The 25,723-nt window shown below is 40.6% G+C and overlaps 1 protein-coding gene and 1 long non-coding RNA gene across 4 annotated transcripts in view; both read left to right on the top strand.

The window, feature by feature from the left end:
- The first annotated feature begins 2,683 nt into the window (after positions 1-2,683).
- LOC138957895 (uncharacterized) overlaps positions 2,684-25,723 on the top strand; it is a 35,372-nt gene continuing 12,332 nt past the window's right edge. The window contains exon 1 of one of the 3 annotated variants that reach the window (XM_070328930.1): positions 2,684-3,127. Coding sequence is in view for 1 of the 3 variants with exons in the window: in XM_070328928.1 (XP_070185029.1) it covers positions 25,690-25,723 (34 nt within the window). In the remaining 2 variants the exon portion in view is untranslated. Of the gene's footprint in view, positions 3,128-13,969; positions 14,999-24,616 lie in introns of those variants that run through there. The other 2 variants (XM_070328929.1, XM_070328928.1) reach the window with 2 other exon arrangements.
- On the top strand, positions 16,175-22,260 carry LOC138957894 (uncharacterized). Its single transcript, XR_011453217.1, has 3 exons — positions 16,175-17,953; positions 21,058-21,134; positions 21,989-22,260. It is a non-coding gene; the product is annotated as an uncharacterized lncRNA (long non-coding RNA).

Genomic DNA, 25,723 nt, shown 5'->3' with positions numbered 1-25,723 from the left:
TTAAAATCAATTTTAGAGTGCACTAAATTCGAAGTGATCAACTCACATTGGCCAACAACTCACGAAACACGTTCTAAGACAAAAGAATTTGTTGGGCGCGAACAGGGATTATACTCGAAAAATAACCACGCACAGCAATCTGCAATATCTTTAAAATAATTCGTTTGATAAGATTAAAGTAACTTTAGTTACCCCCCCCCCCCCCTCTCTCTCTCTCTCTCTCTCTCTCTCTCTCTCTCTCTCTCTCTCTCTCTCTCTCTCTCTCTCTCTCTCTCTCAGTCTCTCTCTCTCTCTTCTCTCTCTCTCTCTCTTTCTTTCTCTCTCTCTCTCTCTCTCTCTCTCTCTCTCTCTCTCACACACACACACACACACTAACACAGTCTCACATGCACGCACGAATGCACATAACTGCACATACACAAACACACACATGCACACACACACACGTACAAGCACACACACACACGCACACACACACACACACACACACACACACACACACACACACACACACAGAGAACAAGTACCAGGAAAGCCAACGAAGAATAATTTTACTCAGGAAAAGAACTGAAATGCAGTGGCCTCCAGATGTATAAGGAAATGTGCCTTGTATTGTCACGAAAGAAAGAAACTGACTTGGTAACATGATATAATTAACCTTAAACATCTTTCTTCCGTGTTCGGCATTGACAAGATCGGCTGACTTCCACTGAATTGGGGCCTATATACATTTAGAATAGGGGTGAAGAGCCAGACAGAGAGAAACAGCGAGAAATGTAAAAGAGGATTCCTCCGAAAGCGGCGTATGGCTGCCTTAATGGCGGGGTAAAGACGGTCATACACGTAAAATTCCACTCGTGCAAAAAACACGAGTGTACGTAGGAGTTTCAGCCCACGAACGCAGAAGAAGAAGAAGAAGTAAAAGAGGATGACAGTCGCTTATTCATTTCAATGATTGTTATTTTTATCAGGTGCCAGGAGACTAGTTCCGCATAACTTTCACCTACTCTTTTACACATGCCAACATGTATTTAGAGCGCTTACTTCCCTGTATTTAACAGAGAGAAATATACCCCTGTACCCTCTTAAAATAAATGCGAATGTTGTCTGTAAGATACCCGTAGAATCGGTAGAAATTGTAAAACCTCTTTCAGCAAAATGTTCATGCAGTTGATATGTTTTGACCTTTATCCACCTTTCCGTTTGCGCTTGATCTCGACTAACATAATTAACATTGGCGTGAATGCAGCATCAAGTAATCAAACCGTTTTCCAGTACAAATAAACAACTGTTTATATCCTGGAATTGTTTCAGAAAGAAGGTATATGGGAAGGTTGCCTAATATGGATCATGTTTTGTTTCATGCTGATTACTAGCTTCAAAAAACAAGAAAGGTATGTTGTTGGAAAGTTTAATTATTGACAAAACAAAACGTTACGTTCCAACAAAATACCTTTTTTTAAATTCAGAATGTTGGAACGTTGGCAGTCTATTTGTCTTTGGATTTTTGATAACTAGCATGTTTTCTTGCAAGCAACTTCTTGAATTGGTTTGTGGGAGCTACAGTTGGCCTAAATATGAAAAACAAATCTTAATTGTTATATCTCTACAAAACAAAAGCTGAACTAGAAAAACACGTAAACGCTTCTGACGTAGTCATATAATTCATTAATCTGTTCATGATCTTCAACTGAAAGCCATCTTAATGTTGCACTAACTGCAATTAGAAAAGCGCCCTTTTACCCAGAGCCGCAATACAACAATGTTGTTTACCCCAAAATAAAATCGGCACGCCAAGTTTTCGTAAACGAATCGTAATGGACTCGAAATGTGTGTGCGTTAAACAATGGATTGAAGTGTGCAGTAATGTAATTTGTTCATGCCCATGCATGTATCGATACTTCTAATCAAACATAATTGTTTCACTGTAGTTTGTATGACTTGTTTACTCGGAAACTGTGACGCTCAACGTCCATATCATTCAATAATTTAATGGACATTTAAGTTGTTTCTCTTAAGTCAACTGAATATATTGTCGTCCAAGTTCATATTTCACTGCAATACGATTGGCTCTGTCAAAAGGAAATAACAGGGGGAAAAAACTGATATCAACGACGCTTGCTTTTTTCTGCCAAAACATTTGTTGTACTATTTCGTAATCGAACTTGCCTCGGAATATGTCATATTCCACGCGGCGTTTATAATGCCGTACTTGAGATATGACTAAGGACTGGGTGGCCGAGTGGTAACGCACTTGCGCTCGGAAGCGAGAGGTTGCGAGTTCGACCCTGGGTCAGGGCGTTAGCAATTTTCTCCCCCCTTTCCTAACCTAGGTGGTGGGTTCAAGTGCTAGTCTTTCGGATGAGACGAAAAACCGAGGTCCCTTCGTGTACACTACATTGGGGTGTGCACGTTAAAGATCCCACGATTGACAAGAGGGTCTTTCCTGGCAAAATTGTATGGGCATAGATAAAAAAAATGTCCACCAAAATACCCGTGTGACTTGGAATAATAGGCTGTGAAAAGTAGGATATGCGCCGAAATAGCTGCGATCTGCTGGTCAATGTGAATGCGTGATGTATTGTGTAAAAAATTCCATCTCACACGGCATAAATAGATCCCTGCGCCGTGAGTCCGAGTCTGGAGATACGCGCGCGATATAAGACTTCATATATAACAATATGAATGAAACTGTCGTTTAAAAAAAGATTTCCTTCTTCTTTACATTGTAAATGGCTAATTAACACCAGACAACAGCAAGTCAGTCCTACGTGACAGTTTCGAGATTAAAAGGGTGCTGGCGAGAAGGAAAACTGATAATCAGGAAAGACGAGTGGACGTTTGTATGACTTGTTTACTCGGAAACTGTGATGCTCAACGTGCATATCATTCAATAATTTAATGGACATTTAAGTTGTTTCTCTTTAAGTCAACTGAATATATTGTCGTCCAAGTTTATATTTCACTGCAATACGATTGGCTCTGTCAAAAAGAAATAACAGGAAAAATACCTGCTCTTAACGACGCAAGCCAGTCCTACGTGACAGTTTCGAGAATAAAAGGGTGCTGGCGAGAAGGAAAACTGATTATCAGGAAAGACGTTACGTTAACAGCCATCAATATCAAGGTAATCAAAATTACATTCTGAGCTACCCAAGCTAAAATAATGTATGTGACTTTCTTCTTCTTCTTCTTCTTCTTCTTCTTCTTCTTCTTCTTCTCCTTCTCCTTCTTCTTCTTCTTCTTCTTCATCTTCTTCTTCTTCTTCTTCTTCTTCTTCTTCTTCTTCTCCTTCTTCTTCTTCTTCTTCTTCTTCTCCTTCTCCTTCTTTGTTTATGGGCTGAAACTCGTGTTTTTGCACAGTTGGTTTTTACGTGTATGACCGTGTTTACCCGGCTATTCAGGCAGCCATACGCCGCTTTCGGGGGATGTGGTTTTCAAATTACATTACCAACAAAGAAGATGACTGCGATGACGACGACGATGACGAAGACGATGATGATTATGACGGTATGATTAAAGGCTGCCATACTCGTAGCGTTCATTAATTAATTCATATTGTTTACATGTGCCAATAATGTTATAAAACTGTACCTAAGGGGATATAATAACGATTGGCTGTAGCTTTCGAACACAGAAAAAAATATTTCAGTATTGCAAAGTGGTGTTGATAGTGTCGAATGTAAACAGAACAGTCTCAAACGCCATTTTTGGTTTACGAAACGTCACGAAGTGACGTCAACGGTCTAAAAATTGCCCAAGTCCTGGAGAACTGTTGCTAAACAATGCAATAAAGAATTAAGTATTTTTCGTAATTGGTAAGGACTTCAAACCTAAAACGTTGCAGGAAGCTTAATTTATACATCCCCGCAACGATGGGAAAAGCCCTGGAAGTAATTAAACTAATTAAATAGGACTATGTCAGCCTTTAAAAGAGAGTGAACATGTTTCAAAGTTTTCTATAAATAAAGCGGGTATACATAGATTTTATTTCAGATTAGTGAACTCACATCCAAATAGCTGTCAATATGCAATTCTGGTAGAAAGAAAATGGAGTATAGTTTAAGTCATATCTCTGCTAACAAGGAATTCACGTTGGCAGACGACCACAAAAGGAATCAGATAATCACCATGAAAAGTTTTGTCACAAAGTGACATTGTCTTGAATAAAGTTATGTGCATGTAGATGAATTGGAATTTTAGCTCGTGTCCTTAGAGCATTTTCGTTTTGATGATGATAGTTCAGATATTTCCCGGCAATAAATACGTAATGACAAGACAAATTCAAGGGCAAATTATGAGTGTTTTCTTAAATACAATACCAAAAAACACTGCATAAAAGGAAGGTTAGATTGTTTGGAACACAATGGAAATAAAGTCATGCAATTTAAAACCAGAATCTGGATTAAAATGAAAAAGCCTTTACAAAGGATGATTACGACCCGATACAAGTCAAGAAAAACAAAAACAAAATGATGTCAGACCCAAAAACGTGTGCTGAATAATATGTCGTGTCGTACATGAAAACCCGATGTGATCATTACTGTGTGTAATGAAAGAAGGCTTTGTGTTTCGCAGTGAATATCAATAATGATATCACAACAACAGAAAGGACACAGCCTTTAAATGTACCCGTTTAATGGCTACTTCTCCAAGGCACTGTACCTTTTGTTGACTATTGTTGACTGTTGTTGTAGTTGTTGTTGTTGTAGTTGTTGTTGTTGTTGTTGTTGTTGCGCTTGTGGTGTTGATTGTTATACGTTTGAAAATGTCCAAGCCCACATCGATGTTATAGAGTCCCTTTAGAGATTGATGTTGTTGTTGTTGCTGCTGCCGCTGCTGCTGCTGCTGCTGTTGTTGTTGTTGTTGTTAAAACCTAAGATGATTTCGTTCAGAAATTGTCGTTTGTATAGCGTTGATATAAGTGACTCACACACATAACACAGACAAAAACACACATACACAGACACACACAGACACACTTACACACACACACACACACACACACACACACACACACACACACACACACACACACACACACACACACACACACACACACACCTGGAATCGAGGTCTGCAGCATATTACATGTATTACATTTTCATATATTTTATCTAAATACTAAATGAATCAACCACGCATTCACCATTACCCAATTTGTATTAGCTGTGACATGTATTGATCTATGAAGAAGTGTGTGTGTTTATTTTTTGTGTCAGAAAAAATGGCAGTGGCCATGGGTTTCAGAGGACCGCACCTGATTAAAGAAATAAGGCTGTACATGAAAAAATCAATCCATGGAGTCGGTGTTACGATTGTCAGGGATTTCCTGGTATAATGCAAACTGAAATTAACAGGCAATATGTCTCCGATGCATTTCCTGGTATAACTTTGTGCATCATAACACCTTGGTTATAGTTAAATCTGTTTTGAAATTGTTACACTTCCAAAAATCGATCTGGGTGGCCGAGTGGTAACGCACTTGCGCTCGGAAGCGAGAGGTTGCGAGTTCGACCCTGGGTCAGGGCGTTAGCAATTTTCTCCCCTCCCCCCCCCCCCCCCTTTCTTAACCTAGGTGGTGGGTTCAAGTGCTAGTCTTTCGGATGAGACGATAAACCGAGGTCCCTTCGTGTACACTACATTGGGGTATGCACGTTAAAGATCCCACGATTGACAAAAGGGTCTTTCCTGGCAAAATTGTATAGGCGTAGATAAAAATGTCCACCAAAATACCCGTGTGACCTGGAATAATAGGCCGTGAAAGGTGGATGCAGCGCCTAAAGGCAGTCGATCTACTGGCCGATGTGAATGCGTGATATATTGTGTAAAAAATTCCATCTCACACGGCATTAATAGGTAACATGCGTCTTGAGTCGCCTTGTGTGGTAAGATACGTGCGCGATATAAATCCTCGTAAACAAATAAATAAATAAAATAAATAAATAAAAATGATCAGATTCTAATGGAGTGTGATTTTTCATTTTCAAATTAGAGAGACAGACAGACAGACAGACAGACAGATAGCCCATGAAATGAGAAAGCTAACAGCACTTCAGTCCTGCTTGAACCAATCGGACCCAGTACTCAGTACTGCAACAAGGAGCGATTCCTATCAACAACACCTCACATTAAAGCAACAAATGCGTAAACACTTGTCGCTGCTTGCAACGGTAAACTATTTAGAGTTTTGAATAGATCTTCTTCTTCTTCTTCTTCTTTGTTCATGGGCTTAGACTCGTACGTTCACTCATGTTTTTAGCACGAGTGGATTTTTACGTGTATGACCGTGTATGATGTGGGGAATGTCGCGGTGTTGGCTGCTGCAACTCGCCTCTTCCGTCTTTTGAAATGGAGAGTGAAACATCGTAACCATCATGTTTTCCTCAAAAGGTAGGCCTATTGTGTTATGCACTCTTTTGTTCACCTGAAGATGACTTCGAATGAATGCCAGCCTTGTTTTTCCAGTAAGTATTCTGCTGAAGAAGACTAACGGATAGGAAGAGGCCGTATAGTCGTATTTATAAAGAATGCGTATTTCTGTTATCATCAGTACGCGAACAACGCATTGTTCATTTCATTTTCATTATTTTATTATCCCATTGCTTGGAAATTCGGAAAGCTTTCAGCAACTGTGACAAGAGTGGCGCTTCCCAGATGTGCGCATGTTAAGGTGTAATCATCTAACTGCACTAATGACAGAATGACAAAGGTCTTTTACGTGTTACTGTGGTGACACGGGGGTGGGACATGGATACCGTTTCTTAGTCTGCTCATACCCTTGACCCTTGTCCGTCCACTGGCCTAACGAATTGTGCATTATAGATGACGGTAGACAAAGAACCTTAAAATGAAGGGCTGTAGCGTGGACTTTTGCAACGTCATTGACGAAAACAAGGGTTTTTATATGTGACGTAATCAAACCGTCATAAAAAAGTTATGCAGAGGCTGCCAACGGTATAACTCTTGGGGAATGTTGAGACAGGCTATCTTAATGTGTTGCAACAAAAAAACTTTCTGTAACCATTTTCTTTGGGTCTAAGCATAATTCTGGACAGGCTCCCCACGCTACAGTGCCACCTCAACTTTTACAAAATGCCGGATAAGACGTCATCAAAGACAGTTATCAATAAAAGGAAAAACATTTCTGGGGATGTCATACCCAGGAACTCTCATGGAAAATTTCATAAAGATCGGTCCAGTAGTTTACTCTGAATCGCTCTACATACACACAAACACACACACACACACACACACAGACACACACACAGACACACACACACACACATACACACACACACACACACACACACACACACACACACACACACACATATACACCACGACCCTCGTCTCGATTCCCCCTTCTATGTTAAAACATTTAGTTAAAACTTGACTAAATGTAAAAAGTAAAATACGCTTGTGCAAGGCCTACTATACCGTGACTAGACGTGAACTTTCTTTAAAGTCATGCGTCACTCTTTCCCAGATCACATGATGTGTGTGGCTTTTTTTTTTTTTAACAAAGGTTTTGTTGTTACTGACCTGATAAAGGATTATGAGGACATGTTGTCCTCTCAGAATGCATTCTTTATTGTATTGTGCCGGGTGGTCACAAAAGGAAAAGTCTTCCCGCATTTAGTCAAGCTAAAGTAATCGAAGGCAATGTACCTTTAAGACACCTTTCCTCTTGTATGAATAATCAAGTAAAACAACATATTTTTCCTGGCTTTAATTTAGCGTATGAGCGCAGTCTTCCACTTAGACACATACCAAAAATCAACAGCCTAATTGCTTCCTAAACGGACTGGGAACTTCTTTCCTGAATTAATTTTGCACATTGACAAAGAAGTCAGTTAAAGGCACAGTCAGCCTCCCGTAAACCATCACAAACACTGCCAGGCTTTTACACACAGAACACACACCCTTTCATTTTAACACTCACCGCTTGAGAACATCCTCGGTGCCCTCCGTAAAGAGCGAGCAATTTTCAAAGAATTTATTTTTGCGTGGTTTATCTTATCACTGAACCATCGTGAACCCATGTGATCCAGTTTCCTTTATTTCACAATTTAGTCGTCAGTTTATGATTTCAATGCGACTGGCTGTAAGCTTATCTGCAATAGCACGTTAAAAATACGATTAACAAACTAGACAAAACAAAAGCAGTCGGTCCAGACGAAATCCACAATCGAATTTTAATTGAGAGCTGCGAAGTGATTTGTGATAGCCTAACTGCACTGTTTAATCGGTCTTTACGTGAAGGACTTTTTCCGTCAGTTTGGAAAATAGCCCACGTTTCACCAGTTCATAAAAAGGGGAACAAAGATACATGTAGTAATTATCGTCCAATCTTCCTCCTAAGCTGTGTTGGCAAAAACACTAGAGAAATGTATACAAATTCATGTCTTTGACTACTTAACACAAAACAATATCATTACAGAGTCGCAGTCCGGTTTCATCCCTGGAGACTCAACTGTTTACCAGCTTCTTACAATATACAATGACATATGCAAATCACTCGATAATAGAATAACTACCCAAGCAATCTCCTTTGATATATCCAAAGCATTCGATAGAGTTTGGCACCGGGGCTTATTGCATAAACTCGAAGCCGCTGGAATTAATGGGCCATTATTAAACTGGTTTACAGACTACCTAACAGATCGAAAGCAAGCAGTTGTATTAAAAGGCAGTAAATCAACTTATCTTCCAGTAGTAGCGGGAGTTCCTCAAGGTTCAGTGCTTGGACCCTTGCTCTTCCTAATTTATGTAAACGACATTGTACGTGATATAGAATCTACGATTAAGCTTTTTGCTGACGACACTAGCATGTATTTGTCTTTAGCCAATCACAACATCCGTGCCGAAATTTTAAACTCAGATCTTGAAAAAATTGTAAATTGGGCAGAAACATGGAAGGTAGCATTTAACCATGCAAAAACTGAATTGGTGAACTTTTGTACACAAAGAACCCCTGATATCGCAGATCTAAACTTTGGCAATACCATCCTTGAAAGTTCCCAAAATCACAAACACTTAGGAATAATAATACAAAACAACTGTAAATGGGATGAACATATAAAATCTCTTGTTGCAAAGTGCAGAACTCTCGTAGCTTGCTTGCGTACATACAAATATAGACTGAGCCGAAAATCATTGGAAATTATGTATAAATCCTTCATTCTACCACACTTTGATTATTAGGACATAATATGGGACAATTGTAGCAAAACTTTAACAGATGAACTCGAACAGTTAAACCTAGATGCAATACGAACAATCATCGGAGCTGTCCGCGGAACCAGTCACTTTAAGCTTTACGGAGAATCTGGACTCCAATCATTATCTGAAAGGCGTAACCGTCATAAACTAACAATGTTTCATAAAATTACTCACGACAAGACCCCCCCATACCTACAAGCAGCACTCCCACCTCTCGTAGCAGCCAACAACCCCTACCACAGACGCCGCCCCTTAGAACGAAGTATACCCCCACATCGAACAGAAACGTACAAAACATCCTTTTTTCCTTCGACAACAGTACTCTGGAACCAACTACCTGAACAAATACAGTTAACCGACTCCCTCGGGGAATTTAAACATTACTTAACAAAAGACGACACACAAATTCCCGTTTACTTCTACAGTGGCAGTCGACAAACACAAATAATCCACACAAAAATGAGACTTAATATCAGCGATCTAAAGAAAGACTTAGTTGAGCGACACCTTGCGGAAAATAGCGTATGCGACTGTGGTGATGGAACAGAAACTGCAACACACTTCTTACTAGAATGCCGTTTACACTTAGCTGCAAGAAACAACACAATCAACAAACTAACCAACAACCTCACACACACAGATATTCTACTTCATGGAAACCCCTCCTTGCAAACAAAAATTAACAAAAAAATCTTTTTAACAGTGCAGGAATTTATTGGACAGTCCGGCCGTTTCGAACAGATAAACATGTAAAGTGAAAACAAAATCGATACGTCTACTCGTCTCTCTCTCTCTCTCTCTCTCTCTCTCTCTCTCTCTCTCTCTCTCTCTCTCTCTCTCTCTCTCTCTCTCTCTCTCTCTCTCTCTCTCTCTCTCTCTCTCTCTCACTTTCCCCCTCCCTCCCTCCCTCTCTCCCTCCCTATCTCTTACTCGCTAACACCATAAATATTATATATGTATTCTAAAACTGATTTTTGTTTTGATGTACAATTTTCATTCAATTTTCTTTTCATGTTTGCTTGCTTTTCATTTAAACTGTACCCTCCCCAATCACACAATTCACCTCCCCCACGTTTTAAACGGAGACAGACAGTATTCCACAGATTTGAACAGGAAATTTTTTTTTCCACCGTACACTCGTTCATTAAACGTTCAGGCCGCTTTGGGTAAATCAGAATAAATGCTCTACAAGCCGGACAACAACTTTAACTTCTGCACATCTCCTACCCATCCCTCTTCTTTTATTCATCTTCTTTCCCTCCTTCCTTCCTTTACTGTCTTTCTTTATCATCATTATGCAACGTTCATTACGTTATTAATAGATTTGGTTTATTGAGACAAATTTTTCAGCCGTTACCGCCTTATGTTGTACTGTCATGCAGGAACACCACTATAAGCTTCTAGCTTGTTGCTGTTTCTGTGAACTTTGTATACATGTCATGATTGTAACCTTTGTTAAAATAAACTTATGTTTAAACCAATAGCACGTTATTGTGTACCTCTCAATCTAAAACGCCACAAACGGCTGCGAACTAGAGTGGTGGAGGTTGACGGTTCAGAGGAAAGACGTTTTGCGTTACACGTTTCCGGGCTTTACTTTTTTCAAACTTTCAAAACTTCGAATTGTATTGATCTTGTCTTGATGAAAAAAGAATTATTTTATGATTTAAGAATGTTTGTGTAACAAGATGTCAGTTTATTATTTAGATTTTAAAAGTTAGGTCTAGCACCAAAACGAGCCGCCTGATTGTCAGTTCGCATAGTAAACGAAAATAAATTCCTTGAAAATGTCTCACTCTCGACAGAAAGCAGCCAGGATGTTCCCGTTCGGTGAGCGTTCAAATGGAAGTATGCTTGCACTGTATGTAGAGGCTCGGGGAGCTCAGTGATGGTTTACGGGAGGCTTACTGTGTCTCCCTAAGATAAATGCGTTCAGAAATTGCCGTTTGTATAGCGTTGATATAAGTGACTCACACACATAACACAGACACAAACACACATACAAAGACACACACAGACACATAAACACACGCACGCACCCACACACACACACACATGCACGCATGCACGCAAGCACACACACACACACACGCACACGCACATACACACACACCTGGAATCGAGGTCTGCAGCATATTAGATGTATTACATTTTCATATATTTTATCTAAATACTAAATGAATCAACCACGCATTCACCATTACCAATTTGCATTAGCTGTGACATGTATTGATCTATGAAGAAGTGTGTGTTTATTTTTTCATCTCAGTGGCCATGGGTTCCAGAGGACGGCACCTGAATAAAGAATTAAGGCTGTACATGAAAAATCAATCCACGGAGTCGGTGTTAGGATTGTCAGGGATTTTCTGGTATAATGAAAACAAAATATAACAGGCAAAATGTCTCCGGTGTATTTTCTGGTATAACTTTGTGCATCGTAACACCTTAGTTATACATAAATCTGTGTTGAAATTGTTACACTTTAAAAACAATTATGTATGATTAGATTTTAATGGAGTCTGATTTTTCATTTTTAAATTAGAGAGAGAGACAGACAGACAGACAGACAGACAGACAGACAGACAGACAGACAGACAGACAGACAGACAGAAAGACAGACAGACAGACAGACAGACAGACAGACAGACAGACAGACAGACAGACGGACAGACATACAGACAGACAGGCCAAAAAACGAGAAAGCTAACAGCACTTCAGTCCTGCTTGAACAATCGGACCCAGTACTCAGTACTGAAACAAGGAGCGATTCCTGTCAACAACACCTCACATTAAAGCAACAAATGCGTAAACACTTGTCGCTGCTTGCAACAGTAAACTATTTAGAGTTTTGAATAGATCGAAATGCCGTCAGATTTCAAAAAGGGTAATTGCCCGTGAAATGTATGCGGCATTTGATACCTATTACGTAAGCTGACCGAGAAACGCCCAAACACAGACACAACTTAAGTATAAACACTTTATTGTTGTATTCATTTAATGCGAAATTTGATACCTGGTACATATACGTTGGCATGCCGCATGACATATTGTTCCACACAACTATGAAGAACATGGTCCTAGAGCGTTAAACAACGTTTATCATCTGTGAAAAACCGATCCTCAAGGGGGGCACATGCATAGAATGTATTGCTTTGTCAAATTTGGCCACGTATTCTTGGTGAAATCCAATCGTTCACAAACAGGATAGTGCAGAATGAATGCTGAAACTGATACCTGCAAGAATTATGAGGAAAAAAAGATGTTCTTTCCCAGTCCTATTGCTGAAACTGCACCCACTATCCCCATCCCTCCCCCATCCCTGTCTCACTGTTGCTACTGTTGTTGTTGCTGTTGTTGTTGTTGTTGTTGTTGTTGTTGTTGTTGGCGGTGGTGGTGGTGGTGGTGGTGGTGGTGGTGTTCCATTGTTTTGATGTTCAATCGGGGGTTTAACTTCCTCATTACGTAATATTCGTGTTCTTTGCACTATCCGTTAAAGATGACTGCCGTTTACTGAGAATGTGTCCACTCACAGTTCAAGCACCAATTTATTAACTGCGCACTGCGTATTGGGCAAATACCAGTTCAGTTAAGCGTGAATGATAATTCAGATGACTATAAGAATTGATGGTGCTGAACAGTCATGATCATACAGTCTCCGATTTTGGGGAGTTGCATTTTTCATTTCGTATGCATGCATCCCCTTTGTCAATGCCGTAACGTTTGACCAGCTGGATGGGAGGTCCAGCAGTCGATAAACACGCATGGAATTACTTGTCCGGTAAGTAAGGTGAGTGGTCAGCATGTAATTTTGACTCACCCGTAGTTATGAACGGTGTTGGGCCGTCCGGCCGGCGATCCAATACAAAACTTAATGTTGACTTGTTCTCACATTTAATTTTAAAAAAACTACAGCTTTGAAACTAACACAATTCCAGTGTTTGATTACATCCAGACAGGGCGCAAACCTCGTTGACTCTTGTCGAGTAATGAGTTTGTAGTTAGTAGTTACAATAGTAGATTAGTCCCTCTTTAGGGTGAGGGCCAGATGCAAACAAAGTATACCTATGCTTATTCTGTTACCCTCGTAAAATAAAGAATTGTCATTGTCATTGTCATCGTCGTATTTGAAAGTTCACAGCGTGGTCATGTTCGGGTAAACAAATGGAAACTTCTCGAACGTTTTAGCATCCAGAGCTTTAAAGCTTCACCACACACTTCACTCGCTTGGTGACCTCTAGACTTGAGCCTAGTCTGGTTGACCCTCATAAAATTGTCAGGCCTGAGTGGTGAAAAGTTCGGGTTAAAAATATTAAACAATAATTTACGCTTTTTGAAACTAGACCATTGACATTTCGTATTCTCTTAGGGTTTTATGACCTCTTAGATACGCTTTAATTCTGGTTGATCTCGGGCATATTTCGAGGTCACAGTTGGATCGAGTGAGTGTCAAGCGTAAGAAAAATTATGATCTTCTGGAACGTTTGTGGAGCTTGAGCAACATATTTTTTGTGTTTCATTCATATCAGGTATGACTCGCGAAAGTGAGTTATATCAGCATTACTCCTCTTGTTCATTCATGTTTGAATTCCTTCGTTCATTGCGATAATCGTCAATATGCACTGCTGATTCACTGAGCTTGAATGTTTACGATTGTCAAGGTTTCAAGGTTCAAGGTTTTATTTGGCTTTAGGCCCATAAGGCGTTGAAGCTAACACTACACACAGTTAAATCACACATTCAAACACATGCACAATGAGAGTGCACGCAGGCACAGCAACCAGTAAACTTAAGTAAGCAACAAAACAAAACAAAACACACAAACAAACAAAACCAACATCGTCACTAACTAGAAAACTTATCAACATTGTCGCTCTTCGAAACACGAATAGAGCAATGCGACGGTTTTAAATGATGACACCGTCTTTACTGCGGACTACAAGACATGCTAGTGCCAATGAAATAAGCAATAAAAGGGCTGTTTTGAATGAGAGAACAAATTGTGAACACAAGAATACAAACCTTAAACTTATTGTAACAAAACGAAACGAACCTGAATAATATATACCCGTGTTGAAAACTAAATGGGCGGTTCTAGTGAGGTTTGGTAACAGTTCGTGTGTAAATCGTGCATTGTATACGGTAAAAAGACAATGGTAACAGGCGGAACCTCGCGGCAAGATCACAGGAGTTGTCTCGAGTTATCACCCCAGAAGCGCTCATTGAAATTCAATATACCCACGTTTCTTGTTACCCGGTCGATAGTGTGTTTGCAATGCAGAAAAGCATGTGTGCGAACACAAAAGAAAAGTAGGCCTATGAAAGGAAACAATGTTCACATTAAATTTGCATCCCTGTTCGTCTGCTGTGAATGCCGCTAACAGTAATTCATGCATGAAACTCTGGATAGTTCTTTGGTACGGGTGCACCGCAGGCATGAATGCACTGGCATACATAAATTATCATTATGGTAATTTACAAGTCTCTGCGATTCGATTGGAGCAGCAAGAAAAAGACCAAAATAGTGCATACAGTTGTCAGGTATAGCTTTCTGAGAAATAATCTTTGTATATAAGCCAACGCCTTGAGCTGAAGCCCGACTGTGGTGCTTCTCAACGTTCACCTGCTACTGTAGGGAAATATTCGATGCTTAAAATCAGTTCAGACGGTTTTACTTCAGAGAGACACCAACAACCCAGGACAGGAACAATAGGGTGCTGAAAAGAAAATCCACCTTCTGAGAAACCAGTGGACATTGGCATTTACCAGCATCAAGGTAAAATCAAATACTGGCTTTCTCAAACTATATTAACATTATTTGTATTGTATGATTTACAAGCACTAATAATAATAGTCACGACGACGAGGGCATCAACGACGATGACGACGATGATGATGATGACGAGGATAACGATGATGACTAGTCCTGGAGAAGTCCCTCTAATCATACAGTACTGCATACCTAACACATGTTTGATGTACAACATCCAAGTTTTCCCTACAATCCTTTCATCACACTACTGTTCGAACATTTTAGAATGAAAATATATCACTGACGATTAATTCTCCCCCAAGTTTAAAAGCAAGTCGCGTAAGGCGAAATTACTACATTTAGTCAAGCTGTCGCCCTCACGGAATGAAACTGAACGCACTGAAGTTTTTTTACCAAGACAGTACAGCTTCGTCAATCCCCGCGAGAAGGAAATCGCTCACCTTCCACGTGCAAAACGCAGTGAAATTAACACGCCAGAATAGCGCGGTAGCGTATTGTGCTAAGCAGGAAAGCGCGCTTTTCTGTATTCTTGTTAACTTTTGGAGCTTGTTTTGAATACAATACAACCTATCATATCTATATGTTTTTGGATTCAGGAAATGATAAAGAATAAGATGAAATCATTGTTGGATCGATTTCTTAAATTTTAATCGTGAGACTAATTAATCTATTTTCGTTAATTGTGATCACATTTTAAGAGTAAACATGACATATGTATATATTTTTAGATTCAGAATGTGATGAAGAATACGATGCAATTAATTTTAAATCTGTTTGCGAAAAATCGATTTTAATGACAACTTTAATGAGCAAACTCATTAACTAATGTTTAAGCCTCCAAGCTGAAATGCAATACCAAAGTTTGGGCTTTGTCGAAGATTACTTGACCAAAATTTCAACCAATTTGGTTGAAAAATGAGAGCGTGACAGTGCCGCTTCAACTTTCACGAAAAGCCGGATATGACGTCATAAAAGACATTTATCACACAAATAAAACAAAACGCCTGGAGATACCATACCCAGGAACTCTCATGTCAAGTTTCATGAAGATCGGTCCAGTAGTTTTCTATGAATCGCTCTACACACACACACACAAAGACACACACACACACACACACACACACACACACACACACACACACACACATACACACACAAACACATACACCACGACCCTCGTCTCAATTCCCCCCTCTACGTTAAAACTTTTAGTCAAAACTTGACTAAATGTAACAAAAGTGTTCATCAAAGTTAAAACTCACCTAAATATGTTCTTTACTGTTTATGTTAGAAATGCTATTCACGGTTGCATGTCACAAATGTTCCTAATTGTTCTGTGCCAGAAATTGTTCTCCACAGTGTGTCACATATATTTTTCACTGTTTCATATAACAAATGTTCTTCATTGCTCCATGTCATAAACGAAATGAAGGGCTTCTTGCAAACACCAATTCAACCATTCAGGGCGGGTTGTTCCCAGGCGCAGCCTCGGTCTTTGGTTTCTGTCGCATATTGTTTTTAACTCACGCTTTGGTACTGGCCGGTCGGCCGCCCGATAGTGTTGCCACGTAGGAGGTTTTCTGACCATCAATGTTCCTACCAAGCGGCTGAGCCTGCATGGACATTTGGACCTATACATATTTTCAATCCAGGTCCAACGTGACCTGCAGTCCTCTCAAGCTTGGATCAATCCTTTTCTTATCTGCTTGATTTCATTCAAAAGCTTGAAACTCGTGCTCTGTTGGAAACCCATTCAAAGAATTGCATTAATGTTTCACAAGCTTTTCAAGAAGAATAGGTCACATGAAGCGAAATTATATTATACATTTAGTCAATCTGTCGGACTCGCAGAATTAAACTGAACGCACTGCATTTCACGAACATAATTGCTTTGCCGTACAGCTCTTAGTGAGCGTGCTTTTCGTTATTCTTTGTAACTTTCTGGGGCTTGTTTATAATCCAAACATAATATATTTAAACTGAGCAAAACAATTATTGCACCCATTTTCGTACCCCAACTAAAACACTCATTCCCGTGTCATTTTACTCAAACTTTATATGCCATTTAAGGCCCTTCAATTGGCTACCTTGCACACTTTTCGGATCAAAGATTTCTGTTTAGGTATCCCGTGACCGCAAGCGAAGCAAGGGTACCCCCAAAATCGACATGACAATATTGTCAGGTACCAATTAAGCTAGAAATCGACAAAAAAATCAGAGTAGGCGCAGCTTGGCAACGTTTACATACGAGAAGAAAGAAAAATCAATTATCTATCCAGAACAGGTCGTTTTGTTTTGCTATCTTGCGTATCTCTTTAATACTGGTAGGGTTTTCGGTGGTTTTTCGATTCCTGTGACCAAACCGCGCGGATTTGTGCCTTCTCCTTCGGTTACCATGCCAACGTGACCCAGGAAATCGATTCCGCTAGGTCCCGACTTCCAATTTTGTCCACGAACAAAGTTTCAAGAGGTTTGTCTCGCAAATTTGAGCAGACAACAGTGAACTTTGACCTGAACTTTGACCTCGCCGAAAGAGATCTGTGATTGGTTCTTCTTTAACTTTCGGCCATCTTCGGCAGTTCCGAGTGTTTCCGTTCGGCAGTTCCGAGTGTTTCCGAAGGAAATCCGTTTCGACCGTTTTGGGGCCTTGCATCGCTATCTCCTCCCAAACCCGGCCGATTTGGGCCCCGATTTCCGCGATACCTAGGAACGTTTGGCGGCGGACAGGTTCCGCCCGGTTAGAATAGCCGATTCCGAAGCCAAATGGCTTTTTCTGGCATTCTGACGCGCCATTTCTTAGCAGACGACTCGACCGGAAGACCTCCCCATTGGCTGTTAAAGAACCGGGTCTCCCATTGGCTCAGACACTCAGTTCCGCCCGCACAACATGCGGCATCTACAACTACAAGCAAGTTCGACTCGGCGAATGTTTGTTCAGGCATCGACCAAGCGCGACAGGTAAGTCAGTCTCCTTCTTAAAGTGTTCCGAAACCATTTTGCCACAGTGTACTGTAACCAGAATTTATCTTTACTTTCGTTTTGTTCCTATTGTGCTACGATCTGCAAATAGACTTGACCCACAAGTCAGCAGCGAATGTGATAAACGGGTTATCTCCCCTGAAAAGCGAAGCAAGCTTCGAAGATGGCGACGATGGAAAAGAGAAGAACTGTGAGCGAACTGCGAAAGGTGTGTGTGGGTGTGTGTGTGTGATGTGTGTCAGTGTGTGTGTATGCGCGTGCTGTGTGTGTGTGTGGCTGTGCTTGCGTGAGCTTGTGTGTTTGTGTGTGTGTGTGTGTGTGAGAGAGAGAGAGAGAGAGCGATAGTGAGAGTAGGGTATGGTTGTTGGTGAAAGTTGAGTTGGACCGCGCTGGGGTTGGGCGGGTGTGTGTGTCAGAGAGGGTTGTGTGTGTGTGGGGGGGGTGGACTGCGTGTGTGTGTTTATTTGTGTGTGTGAGGGTTGTGTGTGTGTGTGGGGGGGTTGACTGCGTGTGTGGGTTTATTTGTGTGTGTGAGGGTTGTGTGTGTGTGTGTGTGTGTGTGTGACTGCGTGTGTGTGTTTATTTGTGTGTGGTGTGTGTGTGCCTTTCGCCTTGTATTGAGGAAATTAAACTGCGTTTGCGTATTATGTGTGTGTTTGCAAGCGTGCGTGTATGTTAGGCATATCTCAGTAGGTGTGTGTATGTGCGCGTACGTGCAATGTGTGTGCGTGCGCGCGTATGTATGTATGTGTGTGTGTGTGTGTGTGTGTGTGTGTGTGTGTGTGTGTGTGTGTGTGTGTGTGTGTGTGAGAGAGAGAGAGAGAGAGAGAGAGCGATAGTGAGAGTAGTGTATGGTTGTTGGTGAAAGTTGAGTTGGACGCTGGGGTTGGGCGGGTGTGTGTGTCAGAGAGGGTTGTGTGTGTGTGTGGGGGGGGGTGGACTGCGTGTGTGTGTTTATTTGTGTGTGTGAGGGTTGTGTGCGTGTGGGGGGGGGGTTGACTGCGTGTGTGGGTTTATTTGTGTGTGAGAGGGTTGTGTGTGTGTGTGTGTGGGACTGCGTGTGTGTGTTTATTTGTGTGTGGTGTGTGTGTGCCTTTCGCCTTGTATTGAGGAAATTAAACTGCGTTTGCGTATTATGTGTGTGTTTGCAAGCGTGCGTGTATGTTAGGCATATCTCAGTAGGTGTGTGTATGTGCGCGTACGTGCAATGTGTGTGCGTGCGCGCGTGTGTTTGTGTATGTATGTATGTATGTGTGTGTGTGTGTGTGTGTGTGTGTGTGTGTGTGTGTGTGTGTGAGAGAGATAAACAAACTATCAAGAACAAAACAAAACTGAACAAACGAAATGTTTTCCCCCCAACTCTGATTATTGCTTGTTTCGGAGACGACTGTGATTTTGACTTTTTGAGTAAGCCTACACGAACACACAAGCTCAATACAGCCGGCAACAAGTTCGCCGGTCGGGGCAGTGAAATACTATTTCAAATAGATCTATTTCACTAAGAATGTCAATGGATATAGGGCAACATACTTGTTTTTTAAATCAGTGATTGATTAGATCGTCATATTTTTGTGACACTGAGACCAAACCATCAAAAAATTAGCAATAGGCCTTGAATCAAAGTCGTGCGAGATCTGACCTTGCTGCAAATGTACGTGTACGACTTGGTTGTGTTGACGTTCAACTGGTAAGCTGGGCGATTGCAGGCTTTTATCCAGCGAAGGCAGCGATCTAGATGGTACAGATGCTTTCCCGGTTTCACAAATGGGATGAATTTCACGCCAACACAGCGTTCAGGATACCTATCATCCGTTTTACATTGTCCCCAAGCACAGCGCTTGTTAGCAGCATTTGTGTGTGTTTGCTTCCTAAAACAAGGGAAGTAACTCCCAGAGTCTCGATATGTGGATATGGTTAATTGTAAGGTTCCGAAAGTGTCGTCTGTCGAACCGGCAGCTGTCTCCTAGCTCTGTCAAAACTTGCTGAACCCGTAAAAACACAAGTAAGCCAATTTTATTCTTCGTATATGAGGATAACAACTCAGTATGATTATATTCTAGGTTTGATATGACCATGACTATGATTTAGGTTGGTTTTGATGCCTTTCATAATTTGCATTTCGAGTTCGTGACTCGAAGTTCCACGTGTGTTTTGGTTACGTCAGCAACTGACTGTGGGCAGTTTTGACATCATTGTAGATCTCTTTTTCGTTGAGAATAGTTTATTTAATAGCAAAGACACTCTAACAAGATTTTGCAGAAGAGTTGCTGCCTAAAACCTTTCAATTGTTGGAAATCGTGCCAATGTTTTATTTTTTTGGATATTTGTTCATTTCGTTTTTAGTGTACTCCACTTCAAGGTGGTTTAGTGAGTGTGATTTTGATTACTTCCCTTGAGTTGGAAAAGTATTTTGTTTCACAAATGTTCTGAGTATGGTTTTAGTTTGTTCTTTCAGATTTTCACCATAGCGACTAAGTACCAATGAATTGATAGCAAATGCAGGTTCTACAAATGTCAGCATATTTAATTTATTTGGGTGATTGCAAGTGCACGTTCTGCAAATTTGGAGACATAGCTCAGTTGGTAGCGCGCTGGATTTGTATTCAGTTGGCCGCTGTCAGCGTGAGTTCGATCCCAGGTTCGGCAGAAATTTATTTCACAGAGTCAAGTTTGTGTGCAGACTCTCTTCGGTGTCAGAACCCCGCCCCCCCCCCCCCCCCCCCGTGTACACTTCATTGGGTGTGCACGTTAAAGATCCCACGATTGACAAAAGGGTCTTTCCTGGAAAAAAAATGCTTAGGCACAGTTAATAATTGTCTACTTATACCCGTGTGACTTGGAATAATAGGACGTGAAAGGTAAATATGCGCCAAAATGGCTGCAATCTACTGGCCGTATAAAATTTCATCTCACACGGCATGACTGCAGAGCGCCTAGAACTGTACCCTCGGAATATGCGCGATATAAGCCTCATTGATTGATTGATTGAATTATGAGCTATGAATTTAACACGCTCAAGTTCAATTTTACCCATACACCTGTGTACAATCTATATATTCTTTTTCCTCATTTTCTTCACATAGGAAGACGCCATTCGCTTCCGCAGACAAGGCGACAGATCGGGGGATGTCCACTCGACAACTTTGTGCACTTTTGCCAGGTAAATCCCAATTAATTGACGAATGATTGTGCTCCAAACATCAGCATTTTTCATTAATTTGGGTCATAGCAAATGCAGGTTCTAAAAATTTCAGCATTTTTCATGTATTTGGGTGATTGCATGTGCACGTTCTGGGTTTAGTGAGTGTGATTTTGATTACTTCCCTTGAGTTGGAAAAGTATTTTGTTTCACAAATGTTCTGAGTATGCTTTTAGTTTGTTCTTTCAGATTTTCACCATAGCGACTAAGTACCAATGAATTGATAGCAAAATAATGCAGGTTCTACAAATGTCAGCATATTTAATTTGTTTGGGTGATTGCAAGTGCACGTTCTGCAAATTTGGAGACATAGCTCAGTTGGTAGCGCGCTGGATTTGTATTCAGTTGGCCGCTGTCAGCGTGAGTTCGATCCCAGGTTCGGCGGAAATTTATTTCACAGAGTCAACTTTGTGTGCAGACTCTCTTCGGTGTCAGAAACCCCCCCCCCCCCCCCCCCCTTTACACTACATTGGGTGTGCACGTTAAAGATCCCACGATTGACAAAAGGGTCTTTCTTGGAAAAAATTGCTTAGGCACAGTTAATAATTGTCTACCTATACCGGTGTGACTTGGAATAATAGGCCGTGAAAGGTAAATATGCGCCAAAATGGCTGCAATCTACTGGCCGTATAAAAGTTCATCTCACACGGCATCACTGCAGAGCGCCTAGAACTGTACCCACGGAATATGCGCGATATAAGCCTCATTGATTGATTGATTGAATTATGAGCTATGAATTTAACACGCTCAAGTTCAATTTTACCCATACACCTGTGTACAATCTATATATTCTTTTTCTCATTTTCTTCACATAGGAAGACGCCATTCGCTTCCGCAGACAAGGCGACAGATCGGGGGATGTCCACTCAACAACTTTGCGCACTTTTGCCAGGTAAATCCCAATTAATTGACGAATGATTGTGCTCCAAACATCAGCATTTTTCATTAATTTGGGTCATAGCAAATGCAGGTTCTAACAATTTCAGCATTTTTCATTTATTTGGGTGATTGCATGTGCACGTTCTGGGTTTAGTGAGTGTGATTTTGATTACTTCCCTTGAGTTGGAAAAGTATTTTGTTTCACAAATGTTCTGAGTATGGTTTTAGTTTGTTCTTTCAGATTTTCACCATAGCGACTAAGTACCAATGAATTGATAGCAAATGCAGGTTCTACAAATGTCAGCATATTTAATTTGTTTGGGTGATTGCAAGTGCACGTTCTGCAAATTTGGAGACATAGCTCAGTTGGTAGCGCGCTGGATTTGTATTCAGTTGGCCGCTGTCAGCGTGAGTTCGATCCCAGGTTCGGCGGAAATTTATTTCACAGAGTCAACTTTGTGTGCAGACTCTCTTCGGTGTCAGAACCCCCCCCCCCCCCCCCCCCCCTCTTTTGCTGTACTTTTTGCAAGTACGGGTGTACTGATGTGCATCTATGATAGTGTTCTTCATTGCGATCATTAGTGCTGTCATTTTATCCAGCTCCCAATTGTGAGCATGACGATGTGCACACAGTTCATTTGCACATTTAGCGTTGTGTGAGAGTGTTTTTCTCTATACATATGCATGGTGATCTGTAAACATTTTGCTTCTATGTAAACATGTTGTTGTTCGCAGAACCAACTTCACATTTTAACTACTTTTTATTCACATGTTTGCCAAAGTGTAAACATTTTGTTCCATTTAACGCTGGTTGTTTTTTTCCTGTCTCAAGACAGCTCAAGACATGTATGGTGATGTGTAAAAATATTGTTCTATGGGCACATTTTTTTGCACATTTATGTACTTCACTTATGTCAATGTAGCCGCTAATTTAAGTGCAGTCGATCGTACAAACATTTCATTGTGGGTGACTCGAGCAGTCGGCGAACTGCGACAAGATTTCTTTCCCAATTATATAATTGGTGTTACATATTGTTTTTGTACATTTTAACTAGCATGCATCTTAATTGAAGCGTAACAAAATCATGTTGTCACATTGACTGAATTCTCAGACTGTCCACATTGACTGAAATCTCAAAAGGGCACACATTAACGCTGTTTTATCCTTTCCCAATTATATGAAAATTTGATAGGCGTTTTATTGTTCACAGTACCAACTGTTACTTTTTCCTATTTGCTGATGTGTAAAACTGTTATTGTACGGTGCACACTATTTTCTCCCAATAAATTTATGGCATTTTGTTTTGTATGATGCCATCAAACATTTAACACGTTTTTGTTGCTTATTCACAATTAATTCTGTAATTTATAAAGAAGAAAATCCCGTGCGTAGCACGGGTATCACTAGTGTTATGTTATTTCTACTGATGCAGGTGTTGAACGCATGAGCAGTAGAAAACGAGAGGATTTTGCGACCATTTTCAGGGGTACCATGACAAAAAAGCGCTTTATTTCAGTAATGCTTAAAAGGATTGATTCGAAACCTTTAGGAGTTGAAGTCTGCATACGTACGAGACTTACCCTGGATGAAATTGTGGATCCCCACACGCTTGTGCTCAGATGTTATGCACTCTTAGGGAACAAACTTTTTAAACCCGTCACAGGTTTGCCAATTTACATCCTAAAAATGCATGAGTTTGCATGCATACAGACAAATGGCTGTTATCAGAACTGCCACAGTTTCATTTGAGTATGACGACTGACGGACATTTGCTAGCCATGTAAACACACGAGAAAAAATGGAACGTTCAGGCTGTTTGCTATTGACAGCGGTTATCGCTGAATGCCTCTCAAAACATGCTGCGGTCACGGATGACTGGACATGGCTGTCGCACTGCAATCCTCCCAAAATATGTGATCATGTTTACAGGACTAGGAAACGTAAACTAGTGATTGTATTTATATAAAACTTTGGCAGTATTTGTAACATTTATTTGTCTGTACGCATGCAAAGTCATGATATTTTTGGATGTAAACCTTTTAAACTTATGACACGTTTTAAAACATTTTCCGGAAGATTGCTTATCATCTCAATCTGTGTAGATTAAAGATCCTGAAAGTTTTGAAGCGCATTGCTGAAATATAGCGCTTTTTGTCCTGGTACCCCTCAAAATGGACGCAAAAACCTCTCGTTTTCTACTGCTCATGCGCTCAACACCTGCATCAGTAGAACTGACATAACACAAGAGATACGCCAGATAGCAAAACAAAACAACCTGTTCTGGATAGATAAATGATTTTGCTTTCTTCTCGTTTGTAAACGTTGCCTATTCTGTTTTGTTTTAGATTATTTAACTGGTACTTGACGTTTTTGTCAGGTCGATTTTAGGGGTACCCTGACTTCTGTGGCGGTCACGTAATACCTACAACAGAAATCTTTGACCTGAAAAGTGTGCCCGGTAGCCAAGTGAAGGGCCTTTAATGGCATATACAGTTTAAATGAAATGACACGCCAATTCATGTTTTAGTTGGGGTACAACAATGGGTGCAATAAGTTGTTTGCTCAGTTTATATGTTTTTGGGGGGATTCAGGAAATGATAAAGATTAAGATGAAATCAGCCTTTGGATTGATTACTAACATTTTTAATTTTATTAGAATTTTCAGATTGGTAATGACCAAACTCATTAATACATCTTGACCAAAATGGAACCAATTTGATAAAAAAAATGTGTGTCTGTGTGTGTGTGTGTTTGTGTGTACGTGTGTGTGTGTGTGTGTGTGTGTGTATGTGTGTGTGCGTGTGCGTGTGTGTATGCGTATGTGTGTGTGCGTGTGTGTGTGTGACAGTGCCGCCTCAACTTTCGCTAAAAGCCGAATATGATGTCATCATATACATGTATCGAAGAAAAGGAATAAATACATCTGGGGGTATCATTTGGAAGAACTTGTGTGTAACGTTTCATGACTATCTGCCCAGTAGCTTTCTAGGAATCGCTCTACACACAAACACAACCTTCGTCTCGATTCCCAGTCTATGTTAAAAACATTTTAGTCAAAACTTGACTAAACGTAAAACGTTATGGCAGAATAATGAAAGAAACAAAGCGCTGTAGCAACAATATTAATTTTAAACGCCGCAACAACACAAGTCGAAAACGGAAAAGGCGATTCAGGGTTTTATTCAAAACGATTATGCGATATCCTTTCTGAAAAACAGTGCTTGAAATACCGGCAGGAGGAAGACTTCCTCTTTTGTAATCCAATACTCAAGCTATCAAAGAAAAATACGACCCTTGTGCAAGCCACCCTACACCGATGACTAGACACGTGAGCTTTCTAGGGTTGATTAACATTGGAGAAACGCCCATATTTTCACGCCATGCGCCCCCTATTTAAAGGCCCACTCCGCCTTGTGAAAATAGTTCGCCTCGACGTCTCAGATCTGGTCAGACTTTCGGTCTAGTCCCAAACATTAACTGCCTGGGAGCTCTCTGTGCACAGTTGTATTTTATCTTTCTTTTAAAAAAAAAATTTTTACGTGTGCCTTTTTCTCGGAAATTATTTCATCAAAAAAGTTCAACTCACCACAGCAAACAGTCAGGGTGTTGATTTTTGGTATGTGACCAAGTGAATGAATGGTCTTATCGCGTGTGAAAGCCAGATCTGAGA

This window comes from Littorina saxatilis, unplaced genomic scaffold, assembly GCF_037325665.1.
Source record: "Littorina saxatilis isolate snail1 unplaced genomic scaffold, US_GU_Lsax_2.0 scaffold_846, whole genome shotgun sequence".
Lineage (NCBI taxonomy): Eukaryota > Metazoa > Mollusca > Gastropoda > Littorinimorpha > Littorinidae > Littorina > Littorina saxatilis.
The sequence above is the reverse complement of the archived record's forward strand: the minus strand, read 5'-3'. Positions and strand labels throughout refer to the sequence as shown.